The sequence below is a fragment of the Gallinula chloropus genome (assembly GCF_964237585.1).
Source record: "Gallinula chloropus genome assembly, chromosome: 5".
In the NCBI taxonomy this organism is placed as follows: domain Eukaryota; kingdom Metazoa; phylum Chordata; class Aves; order Gruiformes; family Rallidae; genus Gallinula; species Gallinula chloropus.
In genome coordinates, this window is record NC_140090.1 from 11,951,736 (window position 1) to 11,962,771 (window position 11,036).

At 44.4% G+C, this 11,036-nt stretch overlaps 1 protein-coding gene across 2 annotated transcripts in view; it reads left to right on the forward strand.

Annotated features, from left to right (window-relative positions):
- The window catches only part of ADCY5 (adenylate cyclase 5), a gene marked incomplete at both ends in the record, with an annotated part of 214,902 nt that extends 212,913 nt beyond the window's left edge, over positions 1–1,989 (forward strand). For both annotated transcript variants that reach the window (XM_084264299.1, XM_084264300.1), the window contains 2 exons: positions 389–513; positions 1,861–1,989. In XM_084264299.1, coding sequence (XP_084120425.1) covers positions 389–513; positions 1,861–1,989 — 254 coding nt within the window. The remainder of the gene's footprint in view (positions 1–388; positions 514–1,860) is intronic.
- Positions 1,990–11,036: the final 9,047 nt, after the last annotated feature.

The window sequence follows — 11,036 nt, forward strand, 5'->3', positions numbered from 1 at the left end:
GGCTGTCACGTTTGGTGTTTGTTCTGGAAGGCTGCTGGGCTGCTGCCTCGCCGCTGGTGCTCTGGGTTGCAGCAGCTGTGTGCTGACTTCCAAGGGAGCAGTGTGCTTGGCAGCTGGATGGCAAATAAACCTTATTCTGTATCTGGTAGTGGAAAGTAGCTTTGGATTGAGCAGGTCCAGCCCATGCTGCCAGGCAGGCATAATGGATCAAAGAAGCCAAGTTCTCTTTAAAAGTTTCTGGCCGTAGCTTTGCATGTCAGGGTAAAGCACAGCTGGAACCAGTGAAGCTCAGGATGGTTTTTATTGCCTGAAAAATAACTTGCCACAAGCTTCATGTCATTCACATGTGATGGGTCTGAGTGTTGTGGGATTTGTTCTCTCTTTCCAGGCCTCAATATTGGTCCTGTTGTAGCTGGGGTGATAGGAGCACGGAAACCCCAGTATGACATATGGGGCAACACAGTGAATGTAGCCAGCCGGATGGACAGTACAGGCGTGCCCGACAGGATTCAGGTAAGGAACTCACTGGACAATTACACTGCCAGCCCAGTGTAACTCTAACTTGATTAGAATGGGGTTCTGGTTTCATTTCATTCCTTTATGCCATACGTTTATTTACAGAGCACTGAAAAAAGCCAGCTGGGAAATACTGGGGGTATGATTAAGTTTTGCCTTTTAACCTTGAGCAACTTTGCAACCTTTGGTCAAAACCTTGCAGTGTAGCTCTGGGTGGAAGTGTTGAGATGAGTTTCTGTTCCCAAGTGCCTCACTGGCACAGTTCTGCTCTGACACTTCACCACTCATGCTGCTGGCTTTGCTGTTCAGCTTGATCCAAACATGTACCTGTCACTCTGCTCACAATGCCACCTGTGTGGTGAGCCCAGCAAGGGTGCTGGCATCAGTGGGATGGGCTATGTAACTACAGAAAGAGATGGTTCAAGGGGCTAATGGAAACTGTCTTGTGATCAGACATCTCCTCAGCCTTCAGTGACCTTGCCAGTGATTCAGTTCCACTGTCCTGCTTTTGTTCAGCCAATGTCCACAGTAACAGACTCTCATTTCTTGGGAAAGTACTTAAAGGATGTTAAAATAGTTAGAGTAGCTGCTGGGAAGCCCAAGAGGGAAGCCATGCTGTTTCTTGCCAATTAAGCTGCCAGTTAACTTGATCAGTATTTGTCCAGCACCCTTTAAACTGGTTCGTGAGCAATTTTCATTCCAGTTAAGCAAATTAGCACAGCGAGGTTACAGCAACAGGAAGGCCAGAAATGGGAAATGTTTAAAGCCACCTGAAAAACTGTGAGAAAAATACATTGTAATAGATAAATATCTCGTGAAATCCAGTCTACAAACTTCTGTTATTCTACAGCACGAGTGATGACTATTTTTAACGGCAGCTGCAGAGAGAATTTGGGTGCTGCTAGATTATTCTATTCGTTTGCTTCTCATTGCCTGCTACCTTCTCCTTCATAAAAACAAATCCCTGAATGACTCCTCCTAAACTGTACCTGCACTGTGTAACGTCTAAGTAACTTCCCCATTCCCCCACCACCACTCCAGTGATACAATGAACACATCTGGGTGCTCTTTAAAAATGTGAAGCATTTGTTTCTTTTTATCCTGCAATGTTCTTGAAAGAGGTGGGCTCCTCCTGTTGTGCACCATGTGCAGCTTCTCAGCTCCTAAGGGTAGTGTTCGTTCTGCAGCTTGTGCTGATCTTTCAGTTAGTGATTGATATGCAAAAGCCAACTGACTTCAACTGTTGATCCCACTTTAATTTTGTCCAAAAAGTTTCCAAAAAGCAAATGGAACGACTGTGTGAAAGGCATGACCAGCACCTGCTTACTCTTATCTGTTCTCCAGGTAACCACAGACATGTACCAGGTTTTAGCAGCCAACAACTATCAGCTGGAATATCGAGGGGTCATTAAGGTCAAAGGCAAAGGAGAAATGACCACCTACTTTCTAAACGAAGGGCCTCCAATTAGTTAGCACCGATGGCATTGTCACTCCAGGACGGCATTCGCGCTACACAAGATGGTGACTCGGAGAAGAATGGCTTTTTTTGGCAGCCAGGCTGCACACGCCAGCGCGGCTGAAATCCCACACCGTGACTCTAGAGCTGGTACCAGCAAACTCTTTGGCCACCCGTCGTGAGAGGCAATCGGAAGAAACCACCTTGGAGTTGCTCCTGGCTGAGGGCGAAGTCGACCAAAGACACGTACTGCGGAGCTCACAGCTAAGACATGAATTGGGAATGTTTCAAAAGGCTGCTACCACGGGATGATAGGAGAAGCTATTTAAGTATTTATTGACACAACACAACATTTACTTGGTTGAAGGAATGTATGATTCACTACAAAGCATTATTTTGGAATGGATTTGCACTCCCATAATGTTTCCATCCCATACTGCCAGCTGTTTGAAGTGTACCACTGTGCTTTTATTAGCTGTTTTGAATGGGCTTTCAAAACTGACACCCACTGTCACAGCACACAAAGGCCTTTTAGAAGGGTAATGTCTCAGTGTGGAAAGACATGATAGCCCTGGCCCCCTCTTTTCCTTCTTCTACACGGCTCAAGGACCGCTCCTGCGAGCGGGGCTGGCACAGCTGGTGGAGGGGAAGAGCGAGACGAAGAACGATGGCTCTACAACCGTATTTATTAAAGTCTTCTGTGCTCTTCTTTGGTATCTATCAGTTTACATGGGAAAGACTAGATGTAAACAGAGACGCTTTGTGGGGGGAACTCCCCTGAAATTTGTTGTGGTTTTTTTTGTATTTTTTATTTTGTAATATTGAAAACATGGAGATCTAACAGATATACCAAATTCTATATTTTGTAAATTATATATAAATTAGGAGGCAGGCTGTCCACACCAAGGTGTGGCTGGAGGTGTATATAACCTGTAGACTTTTGTGTAGTTTTTTTGTGCATAATACTCTGAACACAGACTTGGCAGTTTTCAGATTATCACTATACAATCAACCAACAACAAACAGGTGAGTTTCCAGGCTGAATCAGATGCATTTTAAAATGAAAAATCCAGAAAAAATCTACAACCCCAAAGAAGAGGAAACAAACAAAATATGGTGGTCACACAGTTGTGTGAGCCCAGGGAGGCGTCTTAACAAATGGAAACAGGACACCTGTGAGGTTTAGCTACTGAGATGGTATCAGTCAAACATGTCAAAAAGAGCTCTAAGCAAATCTTCTAACTAACTCTAACAGGAGCTCTTAGAAGAAGAGCTACACACACACACACACAAAAGCTCATTTGAACTTTTCTTTAAAAACAAAAAGCCCCATTTTTCATAGCTGGTCTTAATAGAATCCTGCTGATACGAGAGTTGTCTGATATTGTAACTGCCATTTGACATTACAGGGAACCATGTACTGCAGCACCAAGCTGACTTTCCTGTCGTAGGCACTTATTTGAACTGAGTCGCAGATTTTCAATTTTCAGGAATTAGGTGATCTTCAAAAAAGGTGATGATGGCAAGCATGTATGTGAGGTGGTTGACCTTAAACTACAGTGCCATTGATTATTGTGTTGGACATCTTTATCACTAGTGGGGGGGGTTTATGAATAGTATGCTGTTACCATTTATGTACCTTTTTTAACTATTAAAGAAAAAAATCCCTTGATATTTTATTAAAAAAAAGAAAATAATTTTAAAAAAAGCTATATTTTTTATATTCTACGAGGGGAGAGTTTTTGATATTGGATTTGGCTAGCACTAAAAGAGACTCCAATCTTTTGACATTTAATAAAAGTTCTTTTCCACTCTTCTCAGGGCAGAATTATTGTAGTACTAACAGCTTAATGATTGCACTATGGTGGTGGTGATTTTTATTTTACTTTTTTTTCCTACTCGACAGTAAGAACAAGTGAAAATCCATGGGCCTGTCTGAATTGATTTGCCATACTGCTAAGCATAACCCCCAGCATTACGCCATTTAAACTTCCTGAGCTTAAATGGCATTGCCCCTTTCCTTCTCCCTTCCACTAGGAAACATCTCTGAAAAGTATAGTATATTGACTTCTGTAAAACTGCCAAGTCTGCCCTTGTACTATACTTTTGCTCCTTTACATCTTCCCTGGTTTGCAAAACACTTCAGTTGCACCACGCTGTTACGCCTTTCTCCTCACCCCCTCCCTCCACCTTCCATCCCCTGTTCCCCCTCACTGAGGTTCATTGCCTTCATGCCATACACTCGGTTTTAGGTTTGCTTTCTGCTTTATGAAAGTCTGCAGTCTTCTTAACTTTTGATTCATCTTACGAGGTTGTGTTGTCGATGAAATTTCAAGTCCCCGGTATCTCTAGCTGTGATTGTTGACAGTGTGTCATGATCATTTCAAGGGGTATTCACACACTCTTTACTCTGGATCTTGCAAAAATGGATACAGTTATGATTTCCCATGGAAATTGAAATCTATTTAAGTAATTTAACTATATTAAACACTGTTTCACTGGTAAAGCGTCTCTGTTTTGTTTTAGCTGCACCTGGCTAGTGAGGAGCGCAGGTGTAAGGTGTGTAGGCGATACCCCACCTGCAAACAAACACGGTTCTTGACTGGCGTTGCTGTCCAGCCGGTTGCACCTCGCGGGACCCCGTTACAGCGCCTCAAGCGCCCAGTTCCGCGGCGAACACCCCCCGGCTCCCTCTTGTGCACACTTGCAGTGAAACCCAGTCTCGGGACAGCTGACAAAGCCTCGTCGCGGCACTGTGGTTAAATACACTGGTACAACCGAATAGCTTAAAGGGTTTGGGTTTTGGATGCAGCCTATTTAAAAACGAATAAATTGCGTGTGTTTTAGAAGGTCCATCACCTTTGACAAAGAATTCCCCACGTACCTCAGTCCTTGGCCTCTCAAAGACACCTGGAAGGAGCCAGCAGCCAAAGACACATCGTTAAATGTTACAGGTAGAAACAAATGCTACACATAACCATACTGAGTAACAGAAGCCTTAAGTGTAACAAAACAAACAGCTGCAGCTTTCAACTGACTTTCAGTTGAGGAGACATTACACAGGCAACTCTGAGAACCTGAGGGCTTATGACCTGTTACTTGTTAGGAGGATATTAGAAGAGTCCTGGGAAGACAGCTGCAGTAACAAAAAGCCCTGAAGTACTTAAAGTATCCTCACTAAGAATGCTGGTGAAGAACTATTTAATATTTTCTATGTTCTCCTAAATAATCACCTAAAGAGCCGTTTGGGACATTACCTGATGTAAGCAATTTTTGAAACTATCTGGAGAAGGCTATTCCCCAGGGGAGGGAAGCCAGTAGCTCCAGTGCTGTGCCCTCTCATGTACATGGCTGTACACGCTGGCTGAAGGTGCAGCTTCTTCCCATCCAGAAAGCATTTGGATGAATTTTCCCAATTTTTCCCCAACACAAAGCTGGCTAAATCAAATATCTGCCTTCACATAATAAAGTAATGCGTTTGGGACTCACCAAATCATAGAATCATCCATCAACTCTCTTACATGCATGTCCTGCACTGCCAGTATCCCTGGCTCTGCTGTCCATGTGCTACACAACGTACATGGACACCAACATCTAATCAAAACCTGTCCCCCGTGGCAGTATTTTCATTCTGTAACCCTTGCTGACTGCCTCAGGGCACCATCACTTCTAGTTTGAAGTTTGGGGTCTGGCAGGGAGACCTCACCTGGGATGCAGCCTGGAAAAGGGCAGTTTGGCTGTTTTAAGCTGGACAAAACCAAAACCAAACCCAGTTTCCATTCTGTTGAGCAACTCTCTGTCCCAGGCTGTTCATGTGTAGGAGCAAAGAGGCCTGAGGTAGTGGCAACCAAGAACACTGAATTTCAGGCAGGATGGGGGATGGCAGCAGCAACCTTTTCCTGCCATCTGGCAGCCAGGAAGCTTCCTGTCCTGCTCAGCGCTTCGCTCGCAGTGCTGGCAACCCCCCCGAGGGACGCTGGTGCAGCACAGGTAAAAAGCCTGTAGAACACCCTGAGAGAGCACGAGCTTCCCAGAGATCTTTGCTTTACGCACAGAATTTCAGCTGCAAGTAACTGTTGCCATCTGCTGGAACCAGACCTGCAGAGCTGTAGCCAGGTGCTGGTACCACTGCTGCATCTTCCCACAGGGTCAGGCTGAGAGAGAGACAGCAAACCCCTTCCATCGCAGGGAGAGGAGTACAGCCCAACCGAAGGGCAGCGCTCCTCCCCCCCCTTCCAAAGTGACTGATTATACACGGCAAACAAATACAGCTTATAAATAAGCAAAAAAAAATACATTCCCCCCCAACTCCATGCGTGTCACAAGCCACCCCCCACAGCCAGCCCTGCAGCAGTAATGGTGCAACAAGGCCCTTGCTGCTGGCCATGAGGGTGCTCTTCAGAGGCTCCAGAGGAGACTTTGCCACCTCATGGCAAATTTCCTACGTGGTGCAGCCCATGTTCCAACAGCACCCATAAAGTGCCTGTTCTGTGGCTGCCAAACCACATTACTCTGATCCTTTAGCTGATCTGGCATCACACACCTCAAGTCCCACCACACCCAGGATGAAGCTGTTACCCTGCCCATGGTTTCACTCCTTCCTTCCCCTGGTGAAAAAGCGCCAAGAACCTCCTGCTCTCACCACTCAGGTACACTTGCTGCTCTCCTGTCTTTTTCCTCTTGTTGCCATTCAGTCCAAAACGAAACACTGGACATCCTACCCTCCACCTGCTCAGCAAGGAGCACAGCATGGCATCCCACACAGCCAAGCCTGGGGGACAGGGAGGGTAAAGAACAGGAGAAAGAGATCCTAAGTGTCATCTGGATGCTACATACCTCCTGCTAAAAAACAGGGCCCACCATAAGTTGCCTGAAGAACCAAGGTGATGCAGAGTGTGTCCTGAAAAGGGCAGGGAGAAGACAGAGTAGAGATGGTTCTGCCTTTGGAGAGCATGGGATAGGTGAGTGGACAGTGTGAGGCGGGTTGAGACTTGGCTGTCGGACCGAGCTCAGAGTGTGGTGATCAGTGGAGCAGAATCTGGCTGAAGGCCTGTGGCTAGCGGTGTTCCCCAGGGCTCGGTGTTGGGTCCAGTCCTGTCTAATATCTTCATTGACGACCTTGATGAGGGAATAGCATCCACCCTCAGCAAGTACCCGATGATACAGAGCTGGGAGGGGTGACACGCAGGAACACTGCGCTGCCATCCAGAGAGACCTGGACAGGCTGGAGAGCTGGGATGCAGGGGGAAATGGCCAGCCCCTTTTCAGTGGTCTGTGGGGATAGGACAAGGGGCAATGGCTGCAAGTTGGAGCACAGGATGTTCCACACCAACATGCGGAAGAACTTTTTCACAGTGAGGGTGACAGAGCCCTGGGACAGGCTGCCCAGGGAGGTGGTGGAGTCTCCTTCTCTGGAGATATTCAAGACCCGTCTGGACGCCTCCCTGTGCAATATGAGCTGGGGAGCTGCTCTGGCAGGGGGGTTGGACCCGATGATCTCTCGAGGTCCCTTCCAACCCCTGTGATTCTATGATTGGAATTATTTCATGTGACACTAATTAAGGACACATGGAAAACCAGCACCAGGCCGACCTGGCTAGGCAAGCATGGGAACAAACTTTCTGAACACATACTTACATACCTGGCTGAGGAAGCTTCACCTCTGAAGAAGAAACATTATCCAGGAAAACAGACTCCATAAATGCTCATGGAGCATTTTGAAACAACTTTTGGGTACTTCTATCAAGTCAGCATCACAGATGAAGGTGCAGCAATTCACACATGTGCTCTGTAAAGTTCACTGGCAAACAATGTGATCAGTAAAACTGATGAGCCACAGTTTTGGCAAGGAAGCTGGTCAGACACTGGAACACCATTTGGCCTTAGCAAAGTTAACAGTGTTTGACCAGCTATACCTGGAACAGCACATGCAGCTGGATGCTCCAGGCTTCCTCAGATTCCTGTTGAGAGGTCAGCTCTCAACTGCCATTGAAGCAGAGTCACTGCTGCCATCCCTCTATCAGTTACCTCCCACCAGGATATTACCCTCCTGTAACACATCCCATTATATTAACACCATTCAGAAAGGGTGCAGTTTTGCAAGCCATAAGACCGATCTAGAATGTTCTTTATTCTGACAAAAAGCTCATCCCAATAGCATGTGCTTAGCGTTTGCAAATGTTGGTGGGTTTCTTTTCTTTTGATCAATACAAACCATGAAAGCAAACACAACCATAGTGTAGTACTTGCAATGGACATGGGGAATCACAGGCAGGAGGCTGAAAGGTAATATCCTTCAACAGATGTTCCTCTGTCCTTCGATAAAGAGACTAGCAATTTATTAAAGATTTCACAGTGGATGTTACATAATCATGATGGCTGCAAAGGAAACCAGGTTCCATCATCCTCTAGTTCTCTGCTAGCTCTGATACAGCTAAAACTCGAAAGCTAAAACTGAAATAGCCCATGCATACCAATTCCCTCATTCAAGGCACTCATCCCAAATTCATTTCTACACCTCTTCTTATTCTTACACAGGTGTGTGTCAGTCTTCCACAAAGCAGTGTGTAAGAAAAGGGCTGTGTGTTTTACAGGTTCTGAAAAGTTATTTCCTACCAAAATCTCACAAGTTGCAAAAGAGCAAATGGTTCTTAGCCCCAGCTACTGGCCCACACATGGAACACAAGAGAGCAGACCACTATGAAAATCCTCAGATATTCAAGAAAAATATGCAAGGAAGGATGTAATTAAATATCTAGAAGCTGAAACAGGGGACTCTGAGGTAACTAAACCTCCAACAGAATTATATATACCTTGTAGCAGTCAGACAAAAATTTTCACCATTCCTTCCAGAAAGTGAACGTAAACACTGGCACTCCATTCAAAGAAAAATATGGTATTGTGGGTGTTGGATGGACCCATTCCAACCTTAAAGAGGGTTTACTTTGTAAATACAGTGTGAAGCAGGCTCTGCTTCATGCTAAATCCTACAGAAAAATCAGGCAACAATGAACAGCCTTCTGCAATTCAAACTAAAATAACATGTGCTGTTCAAGAGAGTTGTCATCTACCGTAAATTCATCTTCAGGAGTCTAATAAGCACCTGGGGAAGCACCTCCTATTCCTCTGAATGCTTTGTAGAAGCAAAGGAACTCCTGGGAATCCACCTCCATCCTGGCCTGGTGTATCTTGTTCCTCATCTCACACAAAATTTCAGCAAGTTCTAATAATATAGACAAACTAAAGTAACATGGTTTTTAGCACCTAGTAATATCAGGTAATGAAGAACAGTCATGCTCATTAACTTTTCATTGTGAAATGGGATTTTTATCAGTGCCTTAAAAACACACAAACGAAACCCAACTGTCTTCTATTACACTGACAGTTGCATTTGCTCATTATACCTGCTAATCAGCAATTAGTTTTAATGCCAGCGTAACTGGAATGGAATAATGGCTCCAGATGCTACAACAAAGGAAGTTTTCATTCCTTAAAAATCATCTTTAGAAACAGCAGGAAGGGAAGGATTCTCACAGAAAACAAGATTCTCTGCCAACATCTAAACTGAAGAAGTGAAGCAACAGCACATTCTTCACGTGCACGAAGCCCTGACTTAAAAACCAAGAGGTACTTGAGGCATTCCTAACAGCTTCCCTGCCTATCAGTGGAGGTGAAGTGAAAAGATAAGCATAAGGACTCCACTAGACTATAAACAAGATAAAACTTGGTTTTATACTTAAAACATGAACAGCTGTATTTATCAGTCATTGATTTAAAATGGTACAGGAGTGCTTTTCACCTCTCCTGGTGTCCAGGGTTCAAAAAGGTGCTAATGCAAACACAAACAAGTTTCTCAGTGGTAAACAAAGGCTGTTTTCTGTTTTTCTGGATTTTAAAATATTTGTGCTGTGAACATGTCCTAAAATTCTTGTATGCTTCACTTCAGTCCTCTGTATTTTCCCTGTCTTTTGGATTCCAACACAAAAGCACGCTTGTTCATAAATGTGTTCATCTTTTCTGTCCTGAGGTGGGGAGGGAAGAACATTAACTGCAAAGCACATCACCTCTGACACCACCTCTGAGGCTGCACACCAAGGCATTTTCAAGGTCTTGATCCCAGACATCAGTCTGAAAACACATTATGAGGCATGTAGCACGTATTGTCCCTGTTGACTTCAGATTATAATTTTGTTCTCCAATTCTTCTTGGTTGTATCATGCATATTTTTTGACCAATACCATCTATTTAAAAAGAAAAGAAAATATCTAGCTCCTTTCTTCTTGGTTATAATCTGGCACTAAATAACATACTGAAACACTTACATTTCGCTACACACTTTCCCCCTAGCATCTCAGTGAACTCTTGCATGACTCCAGGTCACATGAAATCTATCTATATCACAGAATTGTAGGGGTTGGAAGGGACCTCGAGAGATCATCGGGTCCAACCCCCACACACCTATTTGGACAGTATGAAACATCATAAATAACCATCACATAATTGTAAAAAAAGCCTGGTGTGACTGAGGGCAGTCCTACAGGGTTGCTATTCTATTTTCTAAGTGTTTGGAGTTTCCTAGCTGACTCACAAACTTCAGGAGAATAGACAGGTTCTCAAATGCATGTCTAGATCGAGGAGGTTCTATCCCAGCACATGAACAGCCATCCCATAAAGCCATAAGAATAAACAAAATCCCTGATATTTTCTTGTTTAAGCTAATCAGACAGATTTATTATTTTCCTCTCACCAGTTCTTTATCTCAGGTTTAAGCTAATTAGTCGTCCATTTCTAACAGTATATAAAAAGAAGAACAGCCCAACAAGTCCAAGTCACTCCATTTACTCACCAATTCTTTTCCTTTCAACCGTTCCAGAGTTCGAACAGAGGAAGGGTGCAAAAATCCTGGGTTAAGCTGCAGAACTTTTTGAATATTTATTAAAAAGAAACCCTGTCCACATGGGTCACTGTCAAAGGGTAATTAAAAGGAAATCATGAATGAAAAACCATACTTATAGCACTAGACAGAGGGCCACAGGTGCCATAAAGCTGACCCCCAGCAAGAGAG